The 12,970-nt window shown below is 51.9% G+C and overlaps 1 protein-coding gene across 1 annotated transcript in view; it reads right to left on the reverse strand.

The window, feature by feature from the left end:
- GABBR1 (gamma-aminobutyric acid type B receptor subunit 1) overlaps nucleotides 1-12,970 on the reverse strand; it is a 190,217-nt gene that overhangs the window by 52,729 nt on the left and 124,518 nt on the right. The window contains exon 7 of the mRNA XM_083424773.1: nucleotides 1,474-1,634. Within this exon, the coding sequence (XP_083280899.1) occupies nucleotides 1,474-1,634 (161 nt within the window). The remainder of the gene's footprint in view (nucleotides 1-1,473; nucleotides 1,635-12,970) is intronic.

The raw sequence follows: 12,970 nt of genomic DNA on the forward strand, positions 1-12,970 counted from the left end.
CACTGAGTCAGAGGAACCAAGAGTCTGACTCTGAATAAGGCAGCTCCTGGTGCTCCCTCTCAAGTGGACCACTTGCCCTCCTGCAATCTCTACCCCAGGAAACTGATCCACACTGGCACTGGCGACCACCTTGGTGCCACATCATCTCCCACCCCTAGGACCTCTCGTTTGGATCCCAATCCAAGGGATAGTCTTCCCCTTAGAGACCACCAAAGTAGTCATCACCCACAGTCTGGTCCATATTGCCAGAGGGAACACCAACACACAGAGAGGATTCCTTCTGTAGCCCTGGCACACAGGACTCCATTGACACCATCAGATCTAATGCTGCTCTTCCGAGTCACACTTCCCATAGCCACAAACAGTAGCACCATCCCTGCATGCCGATCCTTCCATTCCCTTGACGGAAGCGAGGTCCTGCATCTCCCCAGCTCCCCCCACCTTGCAAGGAAAAAAGCATGGGGCGGGGGGAGCACATCTCCCTATGCCTCCTTCTGTCCACACCATCAGTGGGTCACCTGGTAAGGCTCAACGCGAATCTTCCTCTCGTGCAACCTGCCTTGCATCTACGTCCCTGGAAGCCCCCCCCCCCCACTTCCCACCAGCTCCACTCCCCCAAGACTCTTCTCCCACTGCATGCACTGCTGAGACAGCTTCTTCCCTTTGCAGACTTCTTGCCTCCCTTTTCACCTTGACTGCTGCTGCCATGTTGGGCCAATCACCCCACTTTGCAACCCTGGCTTGCATCTCTCCCAAAGCCCTGATATATCTCTGTGGCACGTCCCTCACTCCCAACACCCCCTTTCCGCTTGGAGCCCACCAAGCCTTCCCATGCCCAGTTTCCCCCCAGCCCTCTCTGCCTTCCTCTCTTGGCAGCTGATGGGACCGCAAGGTTCTCTGTCCAAAGGAGTGCTCTGGCCCCACATGAAAGGTGAGCGGGCAGAAGGGACCATCCGCGGCACTGCCCCGTTCAAGCTTGCATCCCTCCGGCCTTGGCCAGCTCCCTCGCCCCTCACCTCCCAGCTCTCATGGGGTACTGACTGGCTGTCTTGATACCTTCCCACACATCTGCTTCCTACTTTCAAGGTCTTTGGCTCCTTCTCCCAGGGGCATTCTAGTGGGAAGGCTGGACAGCCCTTGGACAGCGCAGCCTGGGCTCTCCATGCCCCTGTAGAATCTGCGAGGCAGTGGGTGGAAGGATGCAGAGCAGCCCCGGCACCTCAGTTACTCCTGTGAGTCCATCCACCCAGGGCTCACTTCGCTGCACTTGCACCAGGAGGTGCACCACCAACCCCTGCCGATGCCCCCCATCCTGCCCGTCCAGTGTGATGGGATGTCGCCGTCCCCCCGTCCCTCTATGCCAGCCTCCAGAGCCGCTCATCCCCGCAGCGATGCCCACGTGTCGCCCCTGAACGGGCCGGGGGCGCTTGGGAGGGTGGGGTAAGGCTGGGACGGGTCGCAACGTCGTCTCACCTCGCTGTCGCGGTGGTCGAGGCGCAGCTCGTAGTCGGGCAGGATGTCCCTACGGCTGTTGACGTCGTCGAGGGCCATCTGGGCCGAGGGCAGGCAGGCTTGGCCCCCGGGCCACCCGCCGGTCATGGGGAAGAGCGCGCCGATGTGCAGCCTCTTCTTGCCTGCGCCCAGCGGGGGAGAGAGCAAGAGCCAGCCCGTGAGCACCAGCAAGGCCGCCTGGGCACCCCCGGCGGGGCGCGGGCCGGGCCAGGCCATGGTGTGCGGCCGGCCGGAGGTCAGGGGCGGCGGCGGCGCTGGCGGCGAGGGCGCGCGGCGGCGGCGCTGGCTGCACTGTGCGGCGGCGGCGAGGGCGCCAGAGCCGGCTCCTCCATGGCGCTGCCCGGCGTCGGTGCTGCAGTGAGCGAGCGGGCGAGCGAGCCAGCCGAGGGGGGAGGGGAGGAGGAGGGAGGAGGAGGAGGAGGAGGGAGAGCGGGGAGGGGAGGGGGAGGAGGAGGAGGAGGAGGAGGGAGAGAGGGAGGGGGCTGATGTCAGCGCGGAGCCGGCGTTAGTCCGGGGCTGGGGAAGGGGGTTGCAAGGGGAGCCCACCGCGGCACCACGTCCCGGCGCAAAGGGGTGGGGATGGGGACCAGGGCAGGCGAGGCGAGGGAGGTAGAGGCCGAGGAGGCGGTGGAGGAAGGAGAGGGGGAGGGGGGCCACAGGAGGAGGTGTGGGGAAAGATGGGGGTGACGGAGAAGAGAGAGGGGTGGAGGACGGGGGATATGGAAACAACTTGGGATGATGGAGAGAAACAGGAAAGGAAGGACGGGGCGCTGGTGGAGAGCAGCGAAAGTGGCAGGGTGATGGAGCGATGGGGAAGTCAGGTGAAGGAAGCGGGGAGCACAGGTGTGCGTGTCTGGCTGCGGGGAAGAGATGGAGGAGCAGAAGACATCCACGGATGGGTGGAGGAAGAGGGCTGGGTGGCTAGAGGCGCTCAGGGGTGGAGAACTTGAAAGGTATAGATTGGGAAGGGAGGAAGGATCAGAATAGAAATCAAAGAGGGGTGGATGGGAATGAGGGGCAAAGAGTTGGGGTGAGGAGGAGGGGGAAATGGCCTGTAGTGATGGAGCAAGAGCACGTGGTGGAGGAGCGCTAGGAGATTGTGGGGGAAGTGAGAATAGGATGGAGAGAAAGGGAAGGAGGCAGGGGGAACCGGCTGGTAAGAAAAGATGCTTGGATGGAGACTCGGAGTGAAGAGGCAACGGAGGCCCAAGGGATGAAAAGTCAGGGGAAGATGGAGAGAAAGAGGCAGGTGGAGAAAAACAGAAGTGGATGGATGATCAGAGAGAGGGCGGGCATACTAAAAAGAGGAAGACTAGAAGGACCTCAGGCTGGCTCCAGGTCTTGCTGGGGTCCAGCTCCCATGAACATTGACCATGCTGGGTGGAGCTGATGGGAGTTGGAAACCGACAACCTCTGGAGAGCCACAGGTGTCCCACATCCCTGTGTTGAGGGGATGGAGAAGAGTCTGGTGTAAAGAGCCAGTGAGGAGAAGGTGCATTGAGGTTTGTGGAAGGAGGTGGCACAGGCCTAAAGTATGGAGGCGAAAGAGATGAGAGAGGGAGAGAAGGGAGACTGAGATGGATTGAAGGGCTGGAAAAGCAGCTGGTGGCGAAGCCGGGCAGAAAGGGAGCAGACGAGACCGGGAAAGATGGAGCTGGGGTTGAGAGCTGGGCTGCTGCAGGGAGGGAGGGAGAAGGGAAACTGACAGGGATGCAGAGATTCAGAGATAGGAAACACAGCGATGGGGTCAAGGATGAAGGAGGGTTGATGAAGAAGCTGGTGAAAGGTGCCTCCAGACTCTCCCTGCTTTTCTGGAAGGAGTTCGCTCACATCCCATAACTTTAGGTTTGCGCTATCAACGTGGATGGAAGGGCTCTGTGGCCCTAACAAGTCCACTTTTTTAAAAAAAGAATTGGGAGGTTTTTTGTAGTTTGGAAAAGTGATGGGGAAATTCACTGAAAAGTGTGGGGTGAGGAAATGTCAAACAAGAAGACACAGAAATTAAATGGACGCAAGCAAATCAGGAGAAACGCTTAATGTCGTATAACTGCCCCACAAACTAATGCCCAGTGAAGCCTGGATGTAAGGCATTTCCGGACGGACAGGCTGTTGGGCATTGTTTGCAAGGAGATTAGATGACACACTGGCTATTTAATGAGCGTTCACTCTGATTTGTTTGTCCGGAGGCTGGACGACGACATTGCATCCAAGCCAATGTCACTCCACTTGCCTTATCACAAGAGTCCGATCTTCTCGGGAATCAGGGTTTAATTTCAATTACCTATTTTTGCACAAGAGCTCCCGTAGTTGTGCAACCTGAACGTGCTGATATGCGACTGGATCCCACCCCAAAACAAGCGAGAGCCTGGAAGTGCCCGTAATCTAACCTCTGCGTAAACTGGGCGCAAGCAAATGAGGACAAATGCTGAATAAACGGATCGCCTGGAGGCAAAGCAGAGAGAGCAGGGAAGAGAGGAGACGAGATGGGAGAAGCTTTGTGGAGGAGATGTACAGAGATGGGGGGGGGCAGGGGAGGAGGAAGAGGAGAAAAGGCAGATGGGATCGATCAAAACAGTTGATACCGAGGGAGAAGCAGAGGCGCAGTCTGAGAGGTGCGGAGAGCACTGACACAAGGAACAGCTGAATGAAGGACAGGGGTTCACAGTCATCGGGGCAGGGTGTGGGGAGCAAAGGGACCCCAGCCCCACATGCAGACGGAGCTCCATCTAAGGGGTGCATCATGCTTCTCAACTTCCAGCTGACCAGAAGAAACTCTTTCTATATATTAGTTCAGCAACAGATAAAGTGGGGGGGGGGGGACGACCTGATGTGAAAACAAGCTAAAAGCAGTTGCTTTGAACTGCATCAGATCTGTTCCCTTTCCTGCTGTGTGTGGGGCGGGCGGGGGGGGGGGGGGAGAGAACAGCTTTCTGGTTTAGAACAGAGACACTGGGGGGTCAGGATTCCTAGATTCGCTGGAAGGGGAGCCCAGATGATACAACGATGGTGGTACGTGTGTGTGTGTGTTTGGTGGTACTGGTGGAGGGGGGGGGGCGCACTGTGAAGTCCTCGGCTCTTTTCCCAGCTTTGGGGAACGGGGAGGAGGTGGTGTATGTCACCAGCTCCCCTCCCTGCTGGCTGCTGACATTTTCCTGGCACGGAGACATGCGGAGGTGGCTGGGAAAGGAACGGAAGCAAAGAAAGGAATAAAAGAGCTTCCCTGCAGATCAAATGTACTTTCACCAGCCGCTCGCTGGGGTTCACCCCTGGCGGGGAAACGGAGTCTCTGGGAGAGGAAAGGGCACGCACAGAAGAAAACAGGGAGTGGGAAGGGAGGGGAAGTGGAAGCAGAACTGAGCAATTCTTGGTTCTCCAAATCTCCCTGCTCTCACCCATCAGGGTCTAGGGATAACCAACGTGGCGCCCGCCAGGTGTTGCTGAACTACAACTCCCATCAGAGGCAGCATAGCCAACGGTCAGGAATGAAGGGAACTGTAGTCCACTAATCACCAGAGGGCACTTCATTGGCTACGCCTGTCCTAAGCTAGCCTTCCCTCCTCACCCTTCCCTGGCTGTTTTAGACTACAACTCCCATAAGCCCCGGCCATTGGAAACTGCATTTCAAAACATCTGGAGGTAGCCAGGTTGGTGCAGGCTGCCCTGAACCCTACTAATCTTTCATGGAAACTAGGGGTTTGGGGTGTCCTCCCAGAGTTAGGAATAGGATATCTTCCCAGAGGGACAAGGGGCCTTGCTTTTTCCACATGCGCCCAGAAAAACATAATGGACTGACTCTTAACATAGCTGGAGGGAGACATACAGGGGACTCCCATATTTATTTTGGGGCCTAGAAGAAAGTTTTAAGTGCCATCTCCAAAATAAAGGTAAAAGCAAAGGTACCCCTGACCGTTAGGTCCAGTCGCGGACGACTCTGGATTTGAGCGCTCATCTCGCTTTATTGGCCAAGGGAGCCGGTGTACAGCTTCAGGATCATGTGGCCAGCATGGCTAAGCTGCTTCTGGCAAACCACAGCAGTGCATGGAAACACTATTTACCTTCCCGCCGGGGTGGTACCTATTTATCTACTTGCACTTTGACATGCTTTCGAACTGCTAGGTGGGCAGGAGCTGGGACCGAGCAACAGGAGCTCACCCCGTAGCGGGGATTCAAACTGCGACCTTCTGATGGGCAAGCCCTAGGTTCTGTGGTTTAGACCACAGTGCCACCCGCGTCCAAAATACTTAACTTTTAAAGCACATCTATGGGCCCAAAGCTATGGTCTGCCATCACCACCTCTGGGGAAAAAAAATAGAGCCTCTCAAAAGCCTAACAAGTAGGTCACTTGGCAGGTCGTTTGCCCCTCTAAAGACCTGTGCAGTCACTGAGATCTTCAGCTGCTGGGTCAGATGGCACGACTGGGATGCAGCCTAACATAAGGTAAGTTACATCAGCACTATTGCCACCAGATGAATATATGGTAAAGAAAATATGAAGTGGGTACCCAAACACATCTTTGTGCCAGAGGTGGGTCATAGATCTCAAGAAGCTGAGGACTACTGACTTAGATCATCTAGGGAACTTTTATTCATGGGACCCCACCCGACAGAATATGAGACCGGTGACTCCAAATGGGCCTTTTCCAGCATAGCTCCTGCATCATGGAATGCCCTGTCCCTCTGCCATATGTGAAATAGCATTGATCCAGTGGCTTCTGATGTCTTGTGAAGACATTTTCTTCATTTGCCTAGAATTTCCCTGACCCACAAGAATCTCTTGTTTCCGAATTCCTGCTTTAACCTGCCCCTGGTTTTTATCTGTTTTCAAACCGACGGTTTACTGCTTTTAGTATGCTGTTTTACTGTTTTACAGTTATTTTTGTACACCACTTAGGGATTTATTTATTTATTTTAGATATATAAAATATCATGCAGCTTAGGAATGCTTTTAAATACAATACAAAGAATTTTTAAAGTGATGTAAAACAGCATAGTGCTTACTCATCCCTGGCAGAGGATGACGAATTTTTAGAGAGAGGCAGTCACATGGGCCTGTGGTGGTCTTTAAAACCCCAAAGGACGGATGCCAAAAGAGAGGCAAACAGCCCATGAAAAACAAGGTGGTTACCTCATTGCTTGGTATTCAGTAATCTGATGTCATTACCTAAATGGATGGACACATTCTGGCTGGGAAGGAAGAGGTCATTTTGCTGCTTTTTGGCCTAGGCAAGCCACACACTCGATAGCCGTGTGGGAAGGGGGACAAGAAGACACCTAGAATCATCCCCTACCCATGCCCTTCTTGTAGCTCCTTGAGAAGTCCCATCTCACAAAAAGAGGGACAGTACTGCAGATAAGAGAAGCTGATAAGAGAAGCTACCTGGAGGTGTTTGTTTGAACACATTAGCTGTTGATGGGGAGCCCAACCACTAGGGAAGCTGGCTCCTGAAGGATAAGGCTGTGAAACCAGAGCACGTTTGATGTGAAAATGCCGTTTCCAAAAACAGCCTTCCCATAGCATGTGTATATATATATATATATATAAATCTGCGCTCCAGCTGGAACGTATACAGTTTCATGCATTAATAACCTCAAGGCTCAGTTATTGCAAAGCTTGGGCCTGGTCTGGAGGCTGCCACTTGTGCGCCAGTCCAGATGGTGGCTAGACTGCTGGTGGGGGCAGACTATCCCTGGCACATTTCTCCAGGGCTTGAAGGCTTGCACCGGCTACCTGTATGCTGTCAGGCCACCTCCCTTGAGCTTCATGGTTGAGTTGGCTTTCAAACCTACGTCTCTGTAGCCCAGAACCCATCTCTGATATACGGCGGAAATGATCAGAATGGTGTGCACCCTAAGGGCCAAGGCTGAGAACTTTAAAATATGGGTATTGGTCCTAATCTTTGTAGAGAAGGGAATATTACCTACTGCAGGCAGGGGAAGAGATGCACCTCAGCTGGTAGATCACCTGCTTTGAGGGCTTATTTAACCCCTGGCATTCTTGGGTTTGTGGGATGTGAAACACAAGAGCAGTCAAGTACAACGTTCCTAGAGTGAACATGTTTACACATGGGGAGGAATGTTTGTCCAGCCAGCAGGTAAACTTCCTGTTTCCTTCTAGACTGGGACAGACTTCCTCTGCATGTTACTAGAGGTGGGCGTGACCTCACCTGTGCAGGTAATGACGAGAGCACAGGGCAGGGAAGCCATCTCTCTCTTTTTGACTACATGCATCGAAGAAGCAACATCTGCTTAGCCAAAGATGCTCTCTTGGTTTCCAGCCAAGAGAGGACAAAGGGACTGTTTCCTTATGGGATAGTTTCTAGGTGTATGTTACTTTTCTAAGCTATGTCTGCCTTCTGGGATCCGATTGTGAACAGAATGTGAGTAAACTCTTTTTATACTTTTATAGAAGACTGTGTCGTGTCTTATCTTTTATGAGGAAGAAGGGGTAAATACCAGAACAGTTATTATAGAGGCTTTAGCGAGCCTGAGCAAACACATCCGCTGTAAGTTTAAAATGGGGAATGTTACTCTGCTATATTGTGAACTTGTTTACACAAGTTGGAAAGGCTGTAATCAAATAATATATCCTCTCCTGCATCCCTGAACATTCCCACAGGGTTGGTAAGACTTCTGCAGGAAACCCTGGAAAGTCATGGGTGAGCTAGATGGAGCAATGGTCAGATTCAATATCAGACAGCTTCCAGTGATCTTCCAGTGCCTGCATGCTCTTTTTTAGTCAACACAGTGCATCAGAGCTTCTAGGGCAGCGGTTCTCAAACTGTGGGTCCCCAGATGTTGTTGGACTACAACTCCCATCATCCCTGAGCTCTGGCCTTGCTAGCAAGGGGTGATGGGAGTTGTAGTTCAACAACATCACAGTTCAAGAAGGACACTGACAAACTGGAACGTGTCCAGAGGAGGGCAACCAAAATGGTCAAAGGCCTGGAAACGATGCCTTATGAGGAACGGCTAAGGGAGCTGGGCATGTTTAGCATGGAGAAGAGGAGGTTAAGGGGTGATATGATAGCCATGTTCAAATATATAAAAGGATGTCACATAGAGGAGGGAGAAAGGTTGTTTTCTGTTGCTCCAGACAAGCGGACACAGAGCAATGGATCCAAACTCCAAGAAAGAAGATTCCACCTAAACATTAGGAAGACCTTCCTGACAGAAAGAGCTGTTCGACAGTGGAATTTGCTGCCAAGGAGTGTGGTGGAGTCTCCTTCTTTGGAGGTCTTTAAGCAGAGGCTTGACAACCATATGTCAGGAGTGCTCTGATGGTATTTCCTGCTTGGCAGGGGGTTGGACTCGATGGCCCTTGTGGTCTCTTCCAACTCTATGATTCTATGAACATCTGTGGACCCACAGGTTGAGAAAGGTTGTTCTAGGGGGAAAGACAGGCTCAAGCCTCCCCACCCCCTGATCTTTTCCCTTCTTAGAAAACTTTCTCTTTTGTACACATTCCTGCTCAGGTGTCCATATCTGGCACCACGAGGCTGATGGCAGTGTGCATCTTAAGAGACATTTCCCACAACATTCCATATGGATCCTCAGAGCTAGAAGGGTCACAAACGCAGAAACCCACATGCCACAAAAATGGTATTGTGAAGATGTGCTGAACTTGTGTATCTAGCAGCAGGTTATCTGCTTTTGTTGTGCTTGTTCAGAACACACACAAGCCTTGCAAATCAGTACGATGAAGCCTAGTTTTGATCTCATGGACAACACCCCAAAGACCTCAGGTTCAAAGATCTCATGGACAACACCCCAAAAACAGGCACTAGTAGCCTGTCTGAACGGCAGGAAGCAGCAGGGTTGGAGGGGAGCAGGTAAAGAATTGCCCCGACTCAAAGAAACTTGACTTGTAAATCTAACACGGACTCCGATGGCAGTGTTGGCTAGTGCCCATTGGGACTGGTAGGGCAGAAGGCAGGGAACCAGCCAGTAGGTGGCGCTAGAGCCAATGCAAGGTGGAGCTGACTCATTCTCCTCCTTCCTGTTGATTTCTAAGGAGGAGGAAGCTGACAGGCAGTGCTGTCATTCCCTGGAACAGAATAATAGAATCACAGAGTTGGAAGGGACCCTCAGGGTCCTCTTGTCCACCCCTTGCAATGCTGTGGGAAGTTAGAAGGCAGGCAGGTCAGGCTGGCCAAGGCCAGATTGAAGCTATTAGGGCAGAGCCCCATATCCCTACTGGATCAGCCTCCACTGTTTGAGGGATAAGTTAAGGATTAAGAACATATAGAATCATAGAGTTGGAAGGGACCCCCCCCACCAAGGATCATCTAGTCCAACCCCCTGCAATGCAGGAATACAGTGGTACCTCAGGTTAAGAACTTAATTCGTTCTGGAGGTCTGTTCTTAACCTGAAACTGTTCTTAACCTGAAGCACCACTTTAGCTAATGGGGCCTCCCACTGTCGCCATGCTGCCAGAGCACAATTTCTGTTCTCATCCTGAAGCAAAGTTCTTAACCTGAAGCACTATTTCTGGGTTAGCGGAGTCGGTAACCTGAAGCGTATGTAACCTGAAGTGTCTGTAACCCGAGGTACCACTGTACACAGTTGGCTCACGGCCTTGACGTTATCAGCACCATGCTCTAACCAACTGAGCTAGCCATATAACCTAAACAGAGACTCCTGGATGAAGCCAATGGGCCACAAAGTCCAGCACCCTGTTCTCCCAATGGCCATCCAGATGCCTGGGGGAAACCCACAAGAGCACACTCCCTTGTCCTGCCATTTCCAGCCACTGGTTCACTGACCTGAGGTGATTCATTGCCCTTAGGGCCAGTGGCCACTCCTGCGTGTGGATGTCAGGTATAAAACCCTTGTGAAGGTGCTGCCAAATGGTGATCAATCAGGAACAGCCGCAGCTCAGTGAAACAGGAAAAGCTTTGCATGCAAAAGGTCTCAAGTTCAGGTACTTGAAAGATCAAGTACATTTCCGAGCACAATTCAAAGTGTTGGCGCTGACCTTTAAAGCCCTAAACGGCCTTGGTCCTGTATACCCAAAGGAGCGTCTTCACCCCCATTGTTCTGCCCGGACACTGAGGTCCAGCTCCGAGGGCCTTTTGGCGGTTCCCTCACTGCGAGAAGCCAAGTTACAGGGAACCAGGCAGAGGGCCTTCACGGTAGTGGCTCCCGCCCTGTGGAACGCCCTCCCAGCAGATGTCAAGGCAATAAACAACTACAGTGGTACCTCAGGTTACATACGCTTCAGGTTACAGACTCTGCTAACCCAGAAATAGTGCTTCAGGATAAGAACTTTGCTTCAGGATGAGAACAGAAATCGTGCTCCGGTGACGCGGCAGCAGCAGGAGGCCCCATTAGCTAAAGTGGTGCTTCAGGTTAAGAACAGTTTCAGGTTAAGAACGGACTTCCGGAACGAATTAAGTACTTAACCCCAGTTACCACTGTATTTTACTTTTAAAAGACAACTGAAGGCGGCCCTGTTTAGGGAAGTTTTTAATGTCTGACGCTGTATTGTTTTAAATATTCAGTTGGAAGCTGCCCAGAGTGGCTAGGGAAATCCAGCCAGATGGGTGGGGGGTATAAATAATAAATTATTATTATTATTATTATTATTATTATTATTATTATTATTATTAGGCAATGAGAAAGGCCTCCCTCTAGGCCTTCTTGCAAACCTACAAAGTGCAAGTAGATAAATAGGTACCGTTCCGGAGGGAAGGCCTGAGACCCTTGAACGCTGCTGCCTCTCAGGATACACAACCAGCAGGCAGCGGCTTCCTTTGGCTTCTGGAGCCCACCTGGGTGAAGATTCCCAGCGAGAAGCTATAGAGCAACCCTGGTGTCTTCCATACCAGTTCCTGGCGACTGTGGGGTGGGGTTGGGGGTTGCACGTGAACAATGTGTGTCAAGAGACTCGAAACCGGAGAGCTTCTGACGGGTGAGAGGAGAAAAGGAGCCAATCTGACTTTTGACAGCATAAAGAATGACCCAAAGGGAAAGAACAGAGGAAGTGGCATCGTGACAAGAAGGCTCAGGCTTGACGGAGAGACGAAGTGTGCATGCAGATGGGCCCCGATGGAGACAGTCTGGCCACATCAGCAGTGGCGGCTGCTCTGTTAAGCACCACCAATCATCAAGGATTCTGGGCAGGTGCGCCCCACATTGGGGGGGGGGGAGAGAAACGGACTCTTGCCCTTGAAAGCAACAGTTGAGATGCATCAGTGATTCATGGGGAACACTGAATGCTGGCCGGTACAAGAACTGGGGTGGGTAGAGGGAGAGAAAGGTTTTTTACCCTTTAGGCTATTTTCAGCTGGAGTCACGGCCTGAAACTGATTCTGCAGCCAACCCCCCGAAATGCCCTTAAAACCAGGGGAGACAGAACGTTATGGAAAGGTTCAAAGCACAAGTTGAAAGAGAGAAGCTGGTGCTTTCGGATGCATGGATGAGAGATAGTTTTAAAGCGGAACGGTTAAGATGTTGGCTTGAGAAAAGGGAGTAAAAGGTAAAGGGACCCCTGACCATTAGGTCCAGTCGTGACCGACTCTGGGGTTGCGGCGCTCATCTCGCTTTATTGACCGAGGGAGCCGGCGTACAGCTTCTGGGTCACGTGGCCAGCATGACTAAGCTGCTTCTGGCGAACCAGAGCAGCGCACGGAAACGCCGTTTACCTTCCTGCCGCAGTGGTACCTATTTATCTACTTGCACTTTGATGCAGGAGCAGGGACTGAGCAACGGGAGCTCACCATGTCACAGGGATTCGAACCGCCGACCTCCTGATCAGCAAGTCCTAGGCTCTGTGGTTTAACCCACAGCGCCACCCGCGTCCCGAGAAAAGGGAGAGCCGGGTTCAAATTGATGCTCAGTCATGGACTTCACGGGATGACCTTGGGCCAGGCACTCTCGATCAGGCGAGCCTACCTCGCAGAGCTGTTGTGAAGATAAAGTGGCCTGATCCTGAACTCCTTGGGGAGGAAGGGTGGGGTCTACACTTAGGTAAAATGAGTGCCATGTTTTCTAACCCATAAGCCATCCTGTATCCTAGATTTCATTATTATTTTATTAGTTTTTGTGTGTTAGCCACCCTTCACTATAGGGTTCCCAGGGTGGGTTACAACAACGAAATATACAATTTTTAAAAGAAAGTAAAACTATTTTGATTATAAAACCAGTAAAACTGTTCCAAATGGAACCGAACAGTATAAATTCAGCCAAGGACAGACCCCACAAAACAAAGTAACTTCACTATCACAGGTCAGGGTAAAGATGCCTATGAATTGACCAAGGTCAATCAGCCGAGAAGGAAAGGCACTCTTTGTGTGCTCAGAGCTTAACGTCCACAATTTTTCATGTTCCATGTCACATCTGTACTATTCATCTTCTCACAGAACTACAATTCCCAGAGTTGTTTAATAAACCAGCCTCTCATCCCTGCGGAGCTCTGTGAGAAGAAGAAGAAGAGTTTGGATTTGATATCCTGCTTTAT

This window comes from Podarcis tiliguerta (genome assembly GCF_965153285.1).
Source record: "Podarcis tiliguerta genome assembly, chromosome: 2".
Lineage (NCBI taxonomy): Eukaryota > Metazoa > Chordata > Lepidosauria > Squamata > Lacertidae > Podarcis > Podarcis tiliguerta.